Source organism: Chionomys nivalis, chromosome 7, assembly GCF_950005125.1.
Source record: "Chionomys nivalis chromosome 7, mChiNiv1.1, whole genome shotgun sequence".
NCBI classification, from domain to species: Eukaryota; Metazoa; Chordata; class Mammalia; order Rodentia; family Cricetidae; genus Chionomys; species Chionomys nivalis.
Genome location: NC_080092.1, coordinates 55052485 through 55074217, shown reverse-complemented (window position 1 = coordinate 55074217; position 21733 = coordinate 55052485). Strand labels below are relative to the sequence as shown.

The window sequence follows — 21733 nt, the reverse complement described above, 5'->3', positions numbered from 1 at the left end:
CACATTCCCTTGTACACAGATGAGCTGCAATGTTCTGGTTGCATTAACATCCTATGTTCCAGGGGCATGCAGTATGTCTCTCAACCACAGCATGTTACAAGTATGTATTGTGTTTTCAGTCTGGATGAACACACAGTTGTGAGCGAAAAATAGGCCTTCTATCGGGAAAATAGAAAGCAACATGACTGTCAAAACATGAGTTGAGCAAGGACAATAGATACGCTAATGTGGACACCTGTGTGTGTGCGTGTGTGTGTGTGTGAACATGCGCATGCATGTACACTTGCACACATATAAATCCAGGAGAAGTTTCAACCCTAGACAAAGAACCATGGCAGGCAGCTAAGGAATGCCGAGATCAGAAGAAATTGTCTTCTCCAAGGAAGAACACACCAACTGGTAATACTATACCATGTGGTCAGCCTTGAAAACATGATTACATGGGACATTATACATATGGAGAAAGTTGTATTTTTGTATTTAAGAATATATATATATATGAACATGAACACGTACACATACACATATATGTAACAGCAATTAATGAAAAAAGAGGAAATGAATTTGAAAGAGTACAAAGAGGGGTGTATGAGAGGGTTTGGAGGCAAAGGAAAATGATGCAATTATATTATAATCTTAAAAGATAAAAGAAATAATTCATTTTTAGAAAAGCATCAGAAGAAAGAAAACAAAATAACCTTAGCACCTAGAGACTGTTGTGAAGTATGAAGTGAATGGTATAATGGAGAGAAACTGGGTATAGTTGGCTCATTATTATATGAAATTAGACTTAAGAATTACCACAAGTGATTTAATTGCAATTGTATAATAATCATACTTTTATTTGAAGGAGATTATAGTTTTATGATAATGACTGGTATTAGCATAGAATATGGGGTATTTTCTCTTCTCTTTTAAAATAAGGAGGATCCCCTTTTAAAATAAAATTTTATGGTTTTCATTATTTAGGTCTTAAGCTTTACTTGTGTTTATTCTTAGATGTTTTAGAGGTTTTAGTCTTGAAAGTTTACTGTCTTCACTTTTACAAAATTTATATGTCTAGTTCTGGTTATCAAAATTTTAGAAATTGTTGGTATGTGTATATCTTACATCTATCCCTCATTTGGTGAATAATCTCCCATCATGGATCCTTCCATAGCTCCTCTGTACATATCAGCCTGAGTGGGAGTCACACTGTTCGTCCTGAAAACCTCATCTGCTCCTACCTCACTGAGAAAGTCCTTATGGTCGGGGAGACCCAGCTTTGAGTTCACCTAAAAACACGAGGGAAGAGTCAACTTGAGATGGTACAAGCAAATATCCAAATTCTGGAGTTTTAGGAATGTTTCACAGTGTACATTAGGCAAGATCTCTGAGCACCAGCTTCCTCCCAATCAGATGGAGATAAATGGTCGAACAGTGCAAACCAGATGAAGATCTCCCTACAGTATCTTAGGATGCTCACGAGAGATGCTTGCTAGTGCTAACAGAGTTTGACAAATGAATGTCTTTGGCACTAAAAAAATTCCAGGATATATAAATAGGGGTCTTCTTAATCTTTAAAACTGCATGTAGAATCCAGAAAATTGTACATATTTATAAAAGCGGGGTCATTCCATCTTAGTAGAAATTGCTTCAGGTTCCAGCACTTTACTTAGTTTCTTCCCATGGGGTTCTCAGATTATTGGATTGGATCTTGGGAATCTTAGTTTTTATAACTGTATCTCCTTTTCTCATTACTTTGTATTCTTTGATGTTGACATCTGAATTTGGGAAGTATAGCTTAAGTTTTTATTTCACAAAATAAGTTATTATTTCTAGAACATTCATTTAATGTTTCCAGTATCCTATGCAGGTTGTAATAACACATTTTTTTTCTGTTGAAATATGTTAAAACAACCTATAGTTACTGCATTATTACATCTATAAAAATTCAGTCTATATCTTAAAAAGAATCCTTTTACATATTGCCTCAAAAGCATTTTTAATGCCTGTTTAACTAACAATAATTTTATTCTATTCTACCAATGTTCAATTTATCTAGATATCCTGCAAACTCCCCCCGTTTTTTTCAATACAGGGTTTCACCGTAGCTTTGAAGCTTGTCTTGGAAACTAGTTCTTGTAGACCAGGCTGGCCTTGAGCTCACAGAGATCCGCCTGCCTCTGCCTCCTGAGTGCTGGGATTAAAGGCGCGTGCCACCACTGCTTGCAAACTTTCCCTGTAGATCTGTTTGTTCAAGTGGAACCTAATCCAGGATATTGCATTGAGCATGGTTTCTAGAATTCCCATTGCAGACTTTAGTCTTTAGCAGCTCATTTTGTACAGCAAGGACTGACTGATGAGGGTACCACGCCCTCTTTGCCCAGCATCAGCAATACCTGGAGCTTGTTGGAAGTATGAGTTCCCAGGATGCAGCCCTACCTCTGATGCAGAACAGACCGACTTGATGACATCTGCGATGTAGAGTCAGGGGCACGGCTGTGTCACTATGGATTCGTTCACCAATTGGTAGGCATTTGAGTTGTTTTCAGCTTTTGTCTATAATGAATAATGTTAAGAAGTTTATATACATGTTTTTCCTTTCCTGGGTGTAATGAGGCTATACAACCCTATGATGAGCCTTTTGAGAAATGTTACATTGTTTTCCCTATTGGTCACACTGTTTCACATTCCACCAACAGGTCCTTGGGTATCAGGGTTTTCTCATCCTTGATACAGTTCATGTTTCCTGACTTACTGGCTTGATGATCTAGAAGGTGGGAAGTGGCTTCTCATTGTGTGCTTGTGTTTCTCACTCTCCTTTTTTTTGCTCTTTGAATCAATTTTGTTTGTTGGTTGTCCACAGAAAATGTCTTCTGTATGAAAACATTAGTGCAGACAGCTATGCCTTCTAGGAGACAATTCCTTAGACTCAAAGAAAAGTACATCTCATCATATGGGTTCAGTAAAGTTGCTTGGGAAAGTGTGTGCTGAACAATGCTTAAAATATATCACTGTTAGCTAACCTGTTGCTTATATATTCTAGAGAAAAATTTTAAACATTACTTTCCAAATGGAGCACACTGGCACATATCTATAGTCTCAGAATGCAGGAGGTTGAGGCAGAAGGGTCAGTAGTTCTAGGTCATCATTTACTATGTAGAGAATTTGAGGATAGATTTGCTACATGTGATCCTCTCTCAAAAACAAATAACCTCCCACATTCTGAATTTTTGGGATTATACTTTGAAGCACAAATGTTTCAATTATTTAAAGTTCAATTTAAATTGAGTTTTAATTTAATTAAAATTAAATGTAATTTGATGGTGTTTTCTTTACTGTCATGTTATTGTGTGACATGGATTTTAGTGTCATAGCTAAGAAACCATTGATTTACTTGAAAATTTAGGCTTGTATTTTCTTCAGATACTTTTACAGCTTTAACTCTTACATGTTAGGCCTTTGTCCATTCTGAATTAGTATTGTATATGCTCTGAGGTAGGGTTTTAATTCATTCCTTTGCATGTAGACAGACTGCCTGATGGATATAATAAGAAATGCTTTTGTTGGTTTTCTGATGTTGAGCTTCAACTTGACCCAAACTGTTTTTCCATTCATTGCTTTTCTTCATTTTGTTCTTGTCGTTGAGTATTGTATGGGTTATCATATCTTGCAAAGGTGTTTGTGTCAGTGTATTCTCCTTCGCTGTGCTGCTAATATTCCACAGACTCTGATGTGTGACATTGCTAGCATTATTTTCTAGGCATTCAGTAATTTTGTTAGTTAATAGTATTTTATTTTGTAACTGACACATAATTTCACATATTTATGGGTAGTCTATGATAATCCAACACATGTAGAACAGTGACCTTTAGAGGGAGGAAGAGTCCTGGGATGGATTTGGGGAGGTAGTGCCCAATGCATAGTTATTAAGGAGGAAGTGACAGTGTTCTACAACACACTCAGTGATCCTGCTTAGCAACAACCTATTGCGTATTTTATAGAATGCAGATTGTAAAATATGTTTTTGTTATTAGTAATTCTCTACCAAAGATATTTAACTGTTTTCCAGGATTATGAGGCATTTTTATTTTCTAACATTGTTACTGTCTTCTTTAAGCTTTGTAAATGATTTTAATTGATTTTTTGTTTTAATTTGAAATTTTTATACTATGTATTAAAAGCAAATACAAGTTATGGAATGATTCCCCCATATCATTTTGTATTCATCATTTTTAAAATTGTTTTTATTGAGCATTATATTTTTCTCCACTCCCCTCTTTTCCTCTCCCTCCCCTTATATCTTCTCCCATTATCATTTACATCTTGCAGAACTTTCTGGAAGAGCATCTTGGGCAGGCTACATTAAATGGTCTATGAATATTCCAAATGGTTACTATGCAAACTCTGTGACTCTTCTCTAGAGCTCAGAGAAGGGTGTGTGCAGCAATCTTCTAGAGTGAAACATCTCAGAAAGCAAGCTCAGGACTTCCCTCACTGACCTCGGTGCTCATGGCAAGAGGGAACCAGACCAGCACCTTTGAGTTCCTCCTCTGGGGACTCTCAGAGCAGCCAGAACAGCAGCGCATCCTCTTCCTGCTCTTCCTGTGGATGTACCTGGTCACCTTGGCTGGCAATCTGCTCATTGTCCTGGCCATTGTTACTGATGTACGACTCCACACCCCCATGTACTTCTTCCTGGCCAGCCTGTCTTGTGATGACATCCTTTTCACCTCCACCACGGTACCCAAGGCCCTGGTGAACATCCGCTTCCAGAGCAGGACCATCTCCTATGCAGGATGTCTGGCCCAGCTATACTTCTTCTTAACCTTTGGAGACATGGACATCTTCCTCCTGGCCACAATGGCCTATGACCGATTTGTGGCCATTTGTCACCCTCTCCACTACACAATGATCATGAGCTTCAGGCGTTGCTCACTCTTGGTGACAGCCTGCTGGACCCTTACAAATCTTGTTGCCATGACACACACCTTCCTCATATTCCGGCTCTCCTTCTGCTCCAAGAAGGTCATTCCAGATTTCTACTGTGACCTGGGACCCCTAATGAAAATCGCTTGCACTGACACCCGAATTAATGAGCTTGTGCTTCTATTCTTGGGGGGCGCTGTCATTTTAATCCCCTTTTTGCTCATCCTTGTGTCTTATTTCCGCATTGTGTCAGCTATCCTCAGAGTTCCTTCTGCCCAGGGGAGGCGCAAGGCCTTTTCTACCTGTGGGTCCCACCTTGCTGTGGTGGCCTTGTTCTTTGGAACAGTGATAAGGGCTTATCTGTGCCCCTCATCCTCATCCTCCAACTCAGTGGTAGAGGACACAGCAGCTGCTGTCATGTACACGGTGGTGACTCCACTGCTGAATCCCTTCATTTACAGCCTTCGGAACAAAGACATGAAGGAGGCACTGGTCAGAATTCTCAGGGGCAAAATCTTCTCTTGACTTTTGCAAAGGAATAAAATGTGTCCTCTATTCCCTCTTCTGAGGATCTTCCAGAATTTTCTACCTCAAGTGTCTCCTTCTGAATCCTACATATGGTCTACCATAGCCCTGCTCACTTACTCCTCACTCAAGTTTCTTAGATTTGAGGAAATGAAAGATTTTCTTTAGGTGTGGACTTGTTATGAAATGTTTCTTTGTTCATTTATTTTGTGATCTCATTCTCAGAAGGATGATTTACTCAATAAAAGACAGCATATTAGACAATTGTTTCTGTGTGCACAATTATTCTGGAGCTGAAAATTCATTTTTTTTTGCCCCAAAGAAAATGTACTTTTTGGAGAATAAAGTGTATTTTTATAATTCCCACCCTCTCTGACAATATCAGATTGCTCCCTCATCCATCTTCTCCTATGATCTGTCCATTTCACTATCAAATTAATTTCCTCTTCATCTATTGTATGCGCCCCACACATGAGCTCACATGTATATATCTCCTTCTGATTCAAACTTGTATTCCTCACACAGCAGTTGGTTGTCTCAGCTGGGAGTGGGCTTATATGGCCGTGTGCTGGCAACTATAGCTGTTGAAGGTTAATGAACGTAACAACCCCGTCTCATGCAGAAGACATTATTTTGCTGTAGTTCTCTAGGATCTCTGGCACTTATACCGTTTCTGTTCTCTCTTTCACCAAGATTACCCTCTCGTGACCTTGTATTTCTTTGCCATTACAAACACGTTGCTCTCCTGCTTGTGGCGACACGGGTGTGAACAAACCCACTGCAGAGCTGGAGTGTGGAAAGTCAAGCTCCTGAGGTTATAGACAACACAGCACTGATGGCGGGGATAAAAGGCAAGGCGGTAACTGTCTATGGATTTGCTACACTGTTTGTCATTCTTCAGAGTAAGCTCCTTCCACTTGGAAAATGCTTGTTTCAAACCATGTTCTTTGTTCTGTTATCAGTAGACTCATATCTTGTGTCTATGAAGTCTCTGACCTAATCAAGAGGATATTGAGTGGTTGATCTTCCCATTGCTGTTTATGTCAGTACACTCTGTGAAGTTCATGCAATGAAATAATGAAAGGTTGAAAAAAAGGGAACAGAAAATACAAAGACTAGCTGAAGAACAGACCCTGGGAAAACACTGGTAAAAGCCACTCTTTGTTCTTGGGAAGTTTTCCTGACTTTTTTGGGAAGGGGTCTTAGCTTTCTTTTAGCTCCAGAAACATACTCCACCCACAGCTTAAAATTCCCCATGATTTCTTGTTGTAATTGGAACAAAAACCATGCTCAAAATCCTTTATAAAAATGGTAAATGAGCTCAGTGGTTGATACATGGGTGTCTCTGGTCTTAGCTGTGACCTGAAATGTAGAAGAGATAGGGATGAATGAGAAGTCCCTGATGTGGAATTCCCTTCTGCATGCTATGAATATGTTTTATTACCATTGGTTAATAAAGAAGCTGCTTTTGGCCTATGGCAGGGTGGAATAGAGCAAGGCAGGAATTCCAAGCAGAGATTGAGGAGAAAGTAGGTGGAGTCAAGGAGACGCCATGTAGCTATCAAAGGAGACAGATACACCAGAACTTTACCCGGTAAGCCACAGCCATATCAAAATACACAGATTAATAGAAATGGGTTAATTCAAGATGTAAGAGCTAGCTAGGAATACGCTAGAGTCATTGGCCAAGCAGTGTTGCAATTAATATAGTTTCTGTGTGATAATTTCAGGTCTGGGCAGCTGGGAACAAACGAACAGTCTCCATCTACAAGTCTCCACAGACAGGCTGAGTATGCAGTCTTTAGCAAACCAGAAAGTCACCCATTAGCGTGGACTGTAGAGCAGGCAAAAAGCATTTAGTAACAGACAGGCATGGCAATGCAGCAAGCCTCTAGCTTGGCTTCACATTAAAATTATATAGGAGCTGCCATAGATGCTCGATGTTCAAACTTTCCCAGGAGTCATGGGAGGTGACAGCCAGGCTTTAGTGCTTTTCAGAGGTTCCCATCACTGTTGTTTTAGGATTCCTCTGAATGATTCTTCCAGCCATGAGTTTTTTCTTGCCATCTCCTTAATTTTTAAGGCATATGTAGTTCTGTCTCATGTTACTCTGACTGATAGTCTTGAACTGGGAAGAGAAAATAATTTAAAAGAAGATGCAAAGAAGACAGTTGGTATCTTAGGAAGCTACAGTGGTTTATATTTGCAGCTTCAATTCTGACTGCTCCATTGGGCTAGAGTTCCATTCCCCATGGGATGCTTTAAGAAGAAAACACAACCACGAGGGGTGCACCCACCCACTGTGACATTGGAACTGATTTATTGGGAGCCCACCAAGGCCAGCTGGACTGGGACTGAATAAGCATGGGTTGAAACTGGACTCTCTGAGCATGGCGGACAGTGAAGGCTGGTGAGAAGCCAAGGACAATGGCACTAGGTTTCGATCCTAATACATGAACTGGCTTTGTGGGAGCTTAGCCTGTTTGGACGATCACCTTCCTGGACCTAGATAGAAGTGGGAGGACCTTGGTCTTCCCGCAGGGCAGGGAATTTGGACTGCTCTTCAGTATCGAGAGGGAGGGGGAATGGAGTGGGGGGAGGAGAAGAGGAGTGGGGATAGGGAAAGGGGAGCGGGGGGAGGGGCAATATTTGGGAGGAGGGGGAGGAAAATGGGGAACGGGGACAGGTGGAAATTTTAATTTAAAAAGAATAAAAATAATTAAAAAAAAAGAAGAAAACACAAATGCTCAGGGCTTTCACCAAAAAGTCTGACTGAATTGGTGGTGCCCAGAAAGGGTGCTTGTGAGGTGGTTCAAATGTCCAGGCAGGATTTTGGCTTTCTGGTATATTTGCAACCTGGAAGATGAACAGGCTGATGGAAGACATTGGAAATGAATGTTGAAGGGATGTGGCAGTAAGCCAAGGAATTCCAGGAGCCAATAGAATTGGAGATGTGAATTAACTTTTTCAGGGGCATCTAGGATGAACTGTATCCACTAAAACCTTTACACTAGCTTTACCAGATTATTTCAGACTTTTGATCTCTAGAAAGATGAAATAATAGATCCCTGTGGTTTTAAGGCTTTCAGTTTACAGAAATATGTTTCAGTAGCAATAGGGATTTGATTCACTGTCTAGGCATCTTGTCCAGACTGAGAATTCCTCCAGTTTCTGGAGAAAGTGGGAGCACAGTTATGACCAAGGAGTGGGGCTAGACAAGATGACATAGAGAGATTTACCTGTTATGGAAGAACTTTCCCTACTGCAGAAATGGATGTTCTTGCAAAGATGCTTGAAGTTGGTCCAAATGAACCACTGAGATGTGTGTGGAAGCTCAGGCAGGATGATGGTAGACACATTAGAGGGGCACTCAGGAAGGGGGCAGAAGATTCTGGGAGCAGACACCTTACATGGGACCAGAGGAATCATTGCTTAAGTTTCCTGGTAAGCTTCAGAGGACATTCCTGTAGTGAGGAAATAGGCGAAAGGCAGTAGGGAACAGAATCTTCTAGAAGCTCAACGTCAGTGGCCTTGTAGCTTTAATTTGCTTTTTTATGATGGAAAATGGTGTTGCATATCTATCCCGTATTTTTATACCTTCATTTGTATAGTGTCTATAGGCCTCTTTTGTCTATCTGAACCCCAGCTTTTGGGCTCTTGCTAGAATTTTAAGAGGTATAAAGTTTCCTTCTGGGGTCACTGAGTTGTGAAATTCCTAAAGGTTCTTTTTTATTTTTCCCTAGTACGAGTTTTTTATCAGGCGAATGTATTTGACAAAAGTCTCCGTGGGGTGACAACTCTGATCTTATGCTGTGCTTTGTCTTTTGCTGTTTATCACACACATTTTACAGGTGACTGACCTTACCTTTAATTGTGATAGGACACTTGTAATCAACTGAGAAAAAAGTTAGCGTGAACACAAAAATAAGCACTAAATTATTGGCTTGAAGGGAAACCAGGAAGTCCTAAAAGATGCCACAGAGAGATACAACATTGATACAACATTTAATGGAAATTCCTTTAATTATGTTTGTCACAAACAAAATGATAAATTTCATGAAAATGCGAAACTCAATTTGGGCAGTGGAGGCTCTGAAAGGTACAGATAGATGGGGACTTGGGGGTTACGTGTGTGGGGTACATGACAAAGGGGCCATCTTGGAACATGAATAGTGTCTTCCAATCACAGCATAGGTTATACAATATTCATTCATGCTAGCCCATGAATATGTACAATTTTCACTTACCAGGTAAGTTTTACTTAATTAATAATGAAGTAAAATTTAAAATGGCAAGCAAACTAACCAAAGGGACAACCACCTCACTCCTCAGAAACCTGATGTCAAGTCCACAGGGAACCCCAATTCCCCAAAGACAGCGAATAAACCCCAAATGAGAGTCTTGGTTCAGCTTGAGTAGCGCTGTACAAGAAACAGCATTCCTCAACAGCCTGTGGATTTGGTTCTACTCGCCAGACAGGACGTTTTCCCAAAGGTCAAAGTCTATGCCAGTCTCCAGACACCTTTGGTCCCTATTCATGTGTACCTATTATGCTTTTCAAAGTCCACACTAACATCCTGGGTCTTCTCACCATCTCTTCTACCATTAACTTCTGGGCTGCTCCAGTTCACAGTTTTCCCTTCCCTCAGCTACTTGTCCTCCTTATAACTCACCTGATTTTTCCATGCCCCACTTCTCTAGACGTGTCCATGTTCAGTCTGGTTTTTTATCTTTCTGCTCTGGACTCTTCCAGATGCCTCTGGCTGTTCTCTTCCTCTTTAACCTTTAATAAAATCCTCTCCCTAACCATGGAATGGTCAGTTCTTTACTGAGTCCTCATTTAGACCAGAATAGACAACTTACTGAAAGGAAATGAAAATAACTGATAAATCAACATCTATCTGTCTGTCTGTCTGTCTGTCTAGCAATAACTAATTACATTTGTAGAGGAATTAAAATTAAAGAATAATACAATGTTGTATTTACCTGTTTAAGATAAAAATACATTTAAAATACTGCACAAAGGTGTGCAGTAATAAGCATTTCTCACACAGTGCCAATCAAGATTCAAAATGCTGCATTTTTTTCTGGCAAAAGAAAGAATACTTCCAAAGTTTAAATTTCTATTTTTTTTAGTGCACAGACACCAAGATTTAAATATTACTTGTAGGAATGTAACCAGTGGAGGTAATTGCATATATATGGGAGCAGAGATAAATATCAATCTAAGAATTATTAACAATTAAAAAAACAAAAAATATAAATGAGTTGGCAAAGCATATCATTGTTAATAAATAAAGTGCAACATTTTATAGCTTTAAAAATGAATAAGATGGGTTTTTAGGTTGATTTCGGTAATTATATAATGTAAATGAGGAAAGTTAGTTACAAAGCAATATGATGTTTTGATGTGTGTATGTGCGGGTGTGTGGGGCGCTGTTGTGGTGCTGGTGTAGAAAGGCAGTGGTAACATTCTGCACCATTTGAACATTTAAGACATGACGTATTTCAGGGCTAGTGACAAATTTAAATTGTGAAGACATTTCTAGTTTGGAAGAAAAATAACAAGAGAAAGATTTAAGAGGAAAGGGAAGCTTTGAAAAATTTTCAGAAACTGTGTGACTTTTTTGGGCAGTCATTGCCTGAAGTGCTTCTTGTGATACTGGTGTTAGTTGCTCTGTTTCTTTTAGTGACAGTGCCATGGCAAGTCAGTAGGCAACTCACCCCTTGAAGCATGTCGTGAATGGCCAGCTGCTCCAGAGACAAACAAACCTTGTTTCACTGTGGTGTTGTTGATGGTGAGAAGCTATGGTGGAAGAAGTGACCACTCCCTGCACTAATAGGATAAGAATCTTTTGAGATACTTAGACTAACAGAACCAGACAACATTAGTGGTGAGGGAGCCTTGATGATTGCTTTGTCCCTCCTGCCAAGTACATCAAGAGATGTTAAGGAGTTTGCTCCAGGTCAAGGACATCACAGACAGCAGAGGATATGAGCTGAGAACTCTTGACGTTTTCCCAGACCCCTGTAAAAAGTTCATTGTTTGTGTCCTAGTTTGTCTTATGAGTAAAAAATGATCAAGAAAGATCTATCTTTCTATCTGTCTTTTGATAACATTAGTAGAAATGAATCAAAAGGCAGGAATGTGAACCAGGTGTTACTTACAATCTTTATTGGGTTCATACCCAACATTTCCTCATCCCTGCTGTATTTCCTCATCTGGCAGACAATCTTCCTGACTTTATACGTGCCTCTCTGGGTAGAGAGATGCAGTGGAGTCCCTAGGCATTCTAGCACACTCATCAAAACTTGATGAAAATTTAAGATAGATGATGGACTATAGCAATGGCTTCAGGGCTGTAAGGAACTAGTTATGGCTTGACCACACAGAATGCAAAGTCCAAATCATCTATCTCTGACATATAAATGTTATCCCTCTCAACTCTTTTAATAGCCTCTTGTTATCATTTTTGAGTTCTTTTCTATCTTCTATTCTATCCCTGTGGTCCATGTCACCTCTCTAATGCTTCTATTATTTCTTCTCAAGCCTTTTACTTGATCTTTTATCCTGATTTCTCCTTATTTCCACATCAGTGACTTAAATTTTCTCACAAATGCTGTACCTCCAATGTTGCTGTATGTCCCTTTTCCACACCCTTTCTTTCCATCTCTATCTTAGCCATCCCTCCCATCTGCCTACCCACATCAAATATCATAGAGAATTAAGCCATAGATTTAGGTCAGAAAAGAGTGTTAGAAAAATGGATAGGAGAAACATCAAGCAGATAATAACACTGTCAAGAAGAAGTGATTAGTCTAAAAATCATGTGAGGAGGAAGATGTACCTAAGTGATGACTAGATTGATGGCTGGTAAACAGAAAACAGGATGAGAGAACACTTTAGGTTAGAGTCACTTTCCCTGACAGGGTGAGGTATCATAGTGAGATTTTTTTTAAATTAATTTATTTATTTCTTTATTAAAGATTTCTGCCTCCTCCCCGCCACTGCCTCCCATTTCCCTCCCCCTCCCCTAATCAAGTCCCCCTCCCTTGTCAGCCCTAAGAGCAATCAGGGTCCCCTGCCCCGTGGGAAGTCCAAGGACCACCCACCTCCATCCAGGTCTAGTAAGGTGAGCATCCCAACTGCCTAGGCTCCCACAAAGCCAGTACGTGCAGTAGGATCAAAACCCATTGCCATTGTTCTTCAGTTCACAGTAGTCCTCATTGTCCGCTATGTTCAGCGAGTCCGGTTTTATCCCATGCTTTTTTCAGACCCAGGCCAGCTGGCCTTGGTGAGTTCCTGGTAGAACATCCCCATTGTCTCAGTGTGTGGGTACACCCCTCGCGGTCCTGAGTTCCTTGCTCGTGCTCTGTCTCCTTCTGCTCCTGATTTGGACCTTGAGATTTCAGTCCGGTGCTCTAATGTAGGTCTCTGTCTCTGTCTCCTTTCATCGCCTGATGAAGGTTAATATTCAGGAGGATGCCTATATGCTTTTCTTTGGGTTCACCTTCTTATTTAGCTTCTCTAGGATCATGAATTATAGGCTCAATGTCCTTTATTTATGGCTAGAAACCAAATATGAGTGAGTACATCCCCTGTTCCTCTTTTTGGGTCTGGCTTACCTCACTCAGGATAGTGTTTGTATTCATATGTGGATTTACAGCTTTTAGAAGTTTAGTGGTGAAAAGTGAGAATTTAGAGAGGATTTTAATATTGAGTTAATAGGGGGTTGAAATATTTAGAATAGAAATTTTTATCTTTTAAAGGTTAGAAACATACAAGAATGGTAATTGAGGGAAGCCCATTTTGCATCATAACTTTTCTTATGTGTGCATGAAGTTTTAGTATTCACAATCAGGTCTGCAAGCTATACCCAGATACCAAATTCTCTAGAATGACTAAGGAATATGAAAGCAAAGAGCAAAGTTCCTCCTTATTTCCTCTGAATCTTAGAAACATTTTATAAGAGGAATAAACGTTTCCACATCTAGGCTTAGGTTGCATAGACAGATCAACTATACTCGAACTTGAAGAAAACATAAGACTTCTCAGGAAGATGCTTTCTGAGACACGTGTGGAACTCCAGTGATCAAAGGTGGAGCTCATCAAAGGGCAGATCAGGGAGGACCTATGTACACACCATAGTCTCCCTGGGTACAACTTCTTTGGGGAACAATAATTGTTATCCCTTAAATTAAGTTCTATAATAGACAAAGTTATGATCAATTTGTTGTAGTGTTTGACAATTCAGGACATCCCTAGCTCAACATTTAGCTTTAAAAATAATAGATGGAAGGAGCCTTAAGACCATCCTAAGCTGCTGCCCTCCTCCCTGTGAATACCCTCCAGAAGGCAGCCTGCACATCAGGGTTCCTGAGGCTGTAGATGAGTGGGTTTACCATGGGGTTGATGACAGTGTTGAAAATCCCAATAGCTTTATCCTTATCTGAAAGTTTGATGGACCCAAGTCTCATGTAGGTAAAGATGCCTGTGCCGTAGAATATGGCAACCACAGTAAGGTGAGAGCTGCATGTGGAGAAGGCTTTCTTCCTGCCTTCAGCAGAGCGGATTCGCAGAACTGCGGCTGCCACGTGGATGTAGGACGTGAAAATGAGTGCCATGGGGGTTCCTGCCATTATGAAACCCACTGCAAAGAGGAGTAGCTCATTGAGCTGGGTGCTGGAGCAGGAGAGCTGGAAGAGCTGGGGCAGGTCACAGTAGAAGTGATTGATCACATTGGGGCCACAGAAGTTGAGTGTGGATATGGCCACAGTGTGTGTCAGTGCATTGCTGAAGGCACAAGTCCAGGATGTGGCCACCAAGATCCTCTGGACTGTGTGGTTCATGCGGGTGCTGTAGGTGAGGGGCCGGCAGATGGCCAGGAACCGGTCATAAGCCATGGCTGTCAACAGGAAGCAGTCAACCCCAGCCAACAGATGGAAGAAGAAGAGCTGTGTGAGGCAGTCCCCATATGGAATTGTACGCTTGTGAGCCAGGAGCCGAAACAACATGCAGGGAATGGTGACGCTGATGCACCCCACATCCATCACTGAGAGATTCCCCAGGAAGAAATACATGGGAGTGTGGAGCTTGGGTTCCACCAAGACAGCTGCCAGGATGCTAAGGTTGCCCCCAACCGTGGTCATGTAAGCCAAGAGGAAGAGTGTGAAGACAAGTGGCCACAGCTCTGGTGTCTCCACCAAGCCCAGCAGGATGAATTCAGTAACAGTTGTTCCATTGGCTCTCGGCTTTGGCTGCATGAGTTCCTCTAAAGAAACAACCAAGTAGGAAAGCAATCAGATCTCTTAATGAATTGTAAATCACAATGTAAATGTAAATCACAGCTGCTGGAAAGCTCACCAATTAGAAGCTTAAAAGAGGAGCTGACGTCATTCCCTCCCTTCCCATTCCTCCCTCCAAATGATTATATAATAATCTCAAAAAATATAAGAAATAATTTTAAAAATGTAACCTGTTGTTGAGGAATTGAGATTGACTGCGTGCCAGTGTGTTTATAACATGTATCAGATCAATAACCTAATGCACTTATAAATCACAGGTTAAATCCACTGTTCATTCTAATGAAAAAATATCTCCGTTTTTGCTATTGTGGAATAGTAAGAGTTACTAGAGGGCAGCATCTGATTTTCCTGGGATAAGGGGCTCAAAGAAGGCTGGAACTCTTGTTGGAGCCTACATGCACGAATCCATTGTATCTGTGCACCATTTAACAAACTAATGGATTGCTACTCTTATTGACAGATACGTTTTTTTTTTTTTTTAAAGAGCATTGATGGCTAGTGAGAATTATGAGAAGATTTTCTTTAGGGGGCCAGTATGAATTTGGATAAGTTAGACTTTGAAGGACATTAAAAGGAGGACGGTTAGAGATGAGTGAGAAGCATGGGTTTTCCTGTGGTTGGCATGATTTTAGATGGAGCATGCAGCTCTACTAACCCAGAGGCTCACGCATACCTTGTAATATAGACTTTACAAATTATTTTTACAGTCAAAATAGTCATTCCTTAAAAAAGAAAACCTGCTGAGGCATGTCTTCAGCTTCCACAGTTTTTAATTTCTAAAAGTTGGCAGGTAGAACACTCAAGTCTTCTGTCCTATCAAGTTGAGATTGGTCACTTTCCCTGTGGGTGGTCAACTTTATGTAGAAAGAACTTGTGAACATACTAAAACATTTTTTTGCTAATAAAAAAAGAAGAAAACCTGGTCATACCATGGCACAGAATTGTAGCTCCTGCCTTGTTTTCAACCAAGAAGAAAATAAGCATGATTTAAATTGCCTAACACTACCATCCAGGTGTTTGTTCTTGATGGGATTCTTCAGAGGACCATTCCTGTTGAGGATATTCCCTGGGGAGGACCATCACTGGTGATGACCATTGCTGACACTGAACCAGCTCTCACACTCATTTGGGGAAGATTTGTCATCTGGTGCAAGTCTCCTTTTTGCTTTTGAGACACTGATCAACTTATCTGTAAAGCCAGGAAAGTCAACTTGCTGAGAAACAGCTGAAGTCCCCCTTCAGGTGACTTAAGGACAGAGAAAGAGCAATGAAAACTCACCTGATGATTGCAGGGAACCAGTGTAGTGGAAGAGTATATATGGAGACAAGAAACACAAACTCATTCAGCTTCAGTAATTCAGTGAAGGCAGCGAGGATATATATTTCTATCCTGGGGATTTCCCATCATAGTGTCTGCCTCTTGGGACCTCAAAATTAGTCACAAGAAATGAGAGGAGGGTATGCATACAGGCAAGACCAGGTCAAAGATACAAGCCCTAATAAATGTCACCGTAGTGAGGCAATAGAGTGTTACATCACACTGGGGACCCAGAATTTTTCCTGTCTTTGTTCTCACCTCATATTGTCTGCAGCACACAGAAGAATTAGGACAAAAGCTCAGTTTAGCAGATGGGCATAAGAGCTGTCTGCTGTCCCAAAGTCACTCAGGGAATTAGAGGAGGAACTAGGACTCAATGGGGTCTTATAGGCTAAGAAAACAGCTTACTTCATACTTGCTACAAACAGGAACTGAGCAGGGCTATCTTCAATCTTGTGATTGAGGAGAGAATCTTCTTTGGGTCTGCGGGTCAAGGCAAAAACCCAAGAAAGGAGGAGAACCAGAAGACACCCAATGGCAACCAAACTAAATCCTCAAGGATAAAATGTGTTCCCACCTAGAACCTTGTTAGTGAGGGCCAGAGGGACTGTGTCTTGGGATTCCTGTAATGATCCTGGGAGAGGCCTTTGAAGCACTATACTGGGAAAAACAGGAAGTGGGGGGAGGCAAAGTTGTTCCCTAGTGTGGGTTTCAGGCCAGGCCCTTCGAGGCTGGGAGCCTTAGTGATACAGATGATGGAAGAGGGAATTGCAGCAGCTGTGCAAAACAACCTTCAATCTCTTTAACCCTCTCAACAACTGATGAGCTGCTGAAACCCCAGAGGTAGTGGGATAGAGACTTTTCCTCCATTCCTTAGCAACTGCTTCTTTCTCTTGGGCCTCAACTTGCTTATCTGTGAAATAATTTCCTTTCTTATGTTTTCTGTGAGAATAAAAGCCAGCAATCTATACAGAGTTCCTTATAGGGAATGGCTAATACTTTTACTAACTTAAAAACAATGGATAATATTTATTACATGTGTGCTATATTTGTATATGAAGAACTGTACATGGGTTGATTAAATTGTAATCAGTCCTTCTAATAATTCTGTCATGTACCTGTATCTCTCCCTCACATTTTACAGATTAATAAGTTGAATTTCAAATTGATTCAGTAATTTTCTTATAGCCACACATGAATCTGAGGACTAGGGCTTTAAATATGCATTTGTATCATTCTAGGAAACATAGTCTCAACAGCTATGCTATGGGGCACCTTCTCTATCTCCTTTTAAAGGACCCATTGCCTACAAAGTGTACTCTTAGATCTGTTTTTACATGCAGAGTTTGTTATATGAGGTCACTTATTTTTTCCCAGCTGCTCAGCCCCAAAATAATGACACAGCAACCATATTATTTGCAATGCTGTTTGGCCAATAGCTTAAGCGTATTTGTGGCTAACTCATATCTTAAATTAATTCATCTATATTAATCTGTGTATCGTCATGAGGCTATGGCTTTCTTTGTAAAGTTCTGGCATCTGCTTCTGGAGGGGTTACACGGCTTCTTACTGACTCCGCCTTCTTTCTCACAGCATTCAGTTAAGTTTTCCCCACCTAGCTAAGTTCTGCCTTGCTATAGGCCAAAGCAGTTTCTTTATTCATTAACCAATAAAAGCAACACATAGACAGAAGGACCTCCTATACCAAGCGATAACTTTTCTTTTATCTTATTTAACATCTTTTTTTTTTAGAATTTTACACATAAGTACTATTTTCATATTACTCCCAATACAACTTCCCCATCCTTAAACTCCCCTTGGGGCCTCCCATTCCATCTCAAATTCATGACCTCTTTTTAAATTATTATTATTATTATCTGTATATATAAATACAACTTACTGATCCCATTTAGTGTTGCTTATATAAGTGTGTATTTTAGGGCTGATCACTAGTACTGGATAATCAATTAGGGGATTATCACCGTGGGAGACTGATTTTCTCCCTCTCTTAGCCTGTAGCTCTTTGTCTAGATTTAGGCCTTTGTGAGATTTCCCTCAGCCATGTTGGGATGTCAACTGCTGGTATTGTCATCATTTAGGTCTTGTTTAGGTAGCCATATTGTTAAGATTTCATTGGTGTAACTCCCTGTCATCTACAGAGGACACTTCCTCACAGCAGACAGCCTGGTCCTGTAGCTCTTTCTGATCCTCTTCCCTGAGCCTCAGATATAAGAGTTGCATTGTAGATGTATTACTTGGAGATTCGCACCCTAAATTTACTTGTTCTCTGAATTTCAATCAGCTGTGGGTTTTTGTGATGATTTCTGTTTGCTTTTCTGATGGGGGTGGGGTAAAAGCTAAAGGTATTTGTGGATATAAGAATAAGAATTTAGAATGCAGTTGGGAATTCTATTGATTTAGGAACTGGTCAGTAGGAGAGTCTCCTCTAGAGTTCATGACCTCACCAGCTATGAGTAGTTGGCTAGGTTCATAGTACTAGGCACTATTTCCCTCCTGTTAAGTGGGTCTTCAGTACAATTATACAGTTGTTGGTTCCCTCCAAGATTTAAATGGCACTATTGTACTCTTGGGTATATCTTGCCATTGCCATTCTGCCTTTCTCCATTGGCAGCTTGCATAGCAGCTTTGGCTCCCGTTAGTAGTTTTGATATTTGTGATGACAATTGATGCTTATGTAGGAAGAATAACGTTCCAGAGAAGAGCTCAAGACATCTTTTTATCAGTAATAGCAACCTATGATCCATGCTTAATAGCCTAGTAAATAATGCTAAATCATACTTTCAGCTTCAACTTTTGAGATAACCTCACCATTCTATTATATCTGCCATCTGCTCTCATTATGAAGAAATATAACCTGTAGGAAGCTGACTTCTCCATATTAATGTTAGATTCTTGGCCTCTGTCTTAGTTGCTTTTCTAGTACCATGACAAAACACCTTGGTCAAAGCAACTTATACATAAAAAAGCATTTAATTAGGATCTTCCCGCAGGGCAGGGAATTTGTACTGCTCTTCAGTATCGAGAGGGAGGGGGCATGGTTTGGAGTAGTAGCTGAGAACTTATATCTGATCGACAAGAATGGAGCAGGGAAAGACAGAGATAACTGGACATGGTGTGTGCTTTTGAAACCTCAAAGCCTGCCCTAGTGGCATACCTCCTCTAGCAAGGTTTCACCTAATCCTTTCCAAGAATTTTCACCAACTAGGAACTAAATATTTAAACACATGAACATATAGGGGCCATTTTTATTCAAACCATGACAGTCCCCAAATCTCCAGCTTAAGCATGTTGTATATGAATGTAGACATTTTTCACTGTTCAGCAAAAATTTTTTTCCAAATATAAAGCCAAAAATACTATACTGGAAATTTTTAATGGCAGCAGAGCAGGTTTCAGGGGTTTTGGCTGGCTCTGGTTTTAGGGCCAGGGTGTATTTCTTTGACTGACCCTTTTACCCTACAGAACTAGAGACATGATGTCAATGAAAAACAGGTGGATATGAGGAGTCTTCACAACCACCTGGGATCATGGTGATGCTCAGGTCTGCTGCCACTGAGGGCCATGTCTGTGTCTGTGGTCCTACTGTAGCTGGGGTCTGGGTTGATCTCCATGACCCATGTTGTCACCAAAATCCATACAGATAGATCCATATGGCTTTTGTCTATAAGAAATAGAGTTCACTGTCAAAGATAGGTACAACCTTAAGGTAAATTGTGGGGGAATATGTCTCAAGCAAATGGAACCAAAACCAAGTATTTATCATGATTCATAATTCTAATATCTGAAAAAAAACAAACCAAAAGTAACAGAAGAGATAAAGAATGTTACTTCCAATAGAGAAAGTACTCAAAAATTTTTAATTAGAGATGATAGTAGAGCACAGGTATGTAGAAGAAGAATGGGGAATCCTGGGAGTGAAAGGATTAAGAGTGGAGAAGACGAAGGAGTAAGAGATTGTTTTCATACACCCAAAACACAGCATTGTGAAAATCCCTTATTAAACCCACTAGTTTGAAAGTTAATTATAAAGCATAATTTCTTTTTTTTTATTTTTATTCTTTTTTAATTAAAATTTCCACCTGCTCCCCATTTCCCATTTCCCTCCCCTCCTCCCAAATATTGCCCCCTCCCCCCAGTCCCCTCCTCCTATCCCCACTCCTCTTCTCCACCCCCCACACCATTCCCCCTCCCTCTCGATACTGAAGAGCAGTCCAAATTCCCTGCCCTGCGGGAAGACGAAAGTCTTCTATCTACGTCCAGGAAGGTGAGCATCTAAACAGGCTAAGCTCCCACAAAGCCAGTTCATGTATTAGGATCGAAACCTAGTGCCATTGTCCTTGGCTTCTCATCAGCCTTCACTGTCCGCCATGCTCAGAGAGTCCAGTTTCAACCCATGCTTATTCAGTCCCAGACGAGCTGGCCTTGGTGGGCTCCCAATAAATCAGTTCCACTGTCACAGTGGGTGGGTGCACCCCTCGTGGTCCTGATTTCCTTGCTCATGTTCTCCCTCCTTCTGCTCCTCATTTGGACCTTAAGAGCTCAGACCGTTGCTCCAAATTGAGTCTCTGTCTCTACCTCGATCCATCGCCAGATGAAGGTTCTAAGGTGATATGTAAGATATTCATCAGTATAGGATAGGGTCATTTCAGGTTCCCTCTCCTCAGTTGCCCAAGGTACCAGCTGGGGACATCTCCCTGGACACCTGCGAACCCCTCTAGAGTCAAGTCTCTTGCCAACCCTAAGATGGCTCCCTTAGTTAGGATATATACTTCGCTGCTCCTGTATCCACCCTTCCTATATCCCAACCATCCCAATCCCCCAAGCTCCTCCCATCCTCCCCTTCTCACGTTTCTCATCCCATTTCCCCTTTGCCCCATGCCACCTCACCCGCAAGTTCCCAGTTTTTGCCCTGCAATCTTGTCTACTTCCCCTATCCAGGCGGCTGACTATACGATTTTCTTTGGGTTCACTTTCTTATTTAGCTTCTCTAGGATCACAAATTATATGCTCAATGTCCTTTATTTATGGCTATAAAAATGGCAATTCTACCAAGGGCAATTTATAGATTCAATGCAATCCCCATTAAAATCCCATAAAAATTCTTCACAGATCTTGAGAGGACAATAATCAACTTTATATGGAGAAACAAAAAACCCAGGATAGCCAAAACAATCTTATATAATAAAGGATCATCTGGAGGCATTACCATTTCTGACTTCAAACTCTATTACAGAGCTTCAGTATTGAAAACAGCTTGGTATTGGCATAAAAACAGAGAAGTCGATCAATGGAACCGAGTAGAAGACCCTGATTTTAACCCACAAACATATGAACACCTAATTTTTGATAAAGGAGCTAAAAGTATTCAATGGAAAAAAGAGAGCATCTTCAACAAATGGTGCTGGCAGAACTGGTTGTCAACGTGTAGAAGAATGAAAATAGACCCATATCTATCACCATGCACAAAACTCAAGTCCAAATGGATTAAAGACATCAATATTAGTCTGAACACACTGAACCTGATAGAAGAAAAAGTGGGAAGTACTCTACAACATATGGGTACAGGAGATCAAAACCTTCGTTTATCCCCAGCAGCACAGACATTAAGGACAACATTGAATAAATGGGACCTCCTGAAACTGAGTAGCTTCT

The 21733-nt window shown here is 40.7% G+C and overlaps 2 protein-coding genes across 2 annotated transcripts; one reads left to right on the top strand and one right to left on the bottom strand.

Moving 5' to 3' along the window:
- Positions 1-4494: 4494 nt before the first annotated feature.
- LOC130877029 (olfactory receptor 1P1-like) lies at positions 4495-5436 on the top strand. The gene has a single exon (XM_057773943.1). It carries the CDS (start codon positions 4495-4497, stop codon positions 5434-5436), a length of 942 nt encoding a protein of 313 aa, XP_057629926.1.
- Positions 5437-13752: 8316 nt separating this feature from the next.
- LOC130878492 (olfactory receptor 3A1-like) lies at positions 13753-14700 on the bottom strand. Its single transcript, XM_057776485.1, has one exon. The coding sequence runs from the start codon at positions 14698-14700 to the stop codon at positions 13753-13755; it is 948 nt and encodes a 315-aa protein (XP_057632468.1).
- Between the last annotated feature and the right edge of the window lie 7033 nt (positions 14701-21733).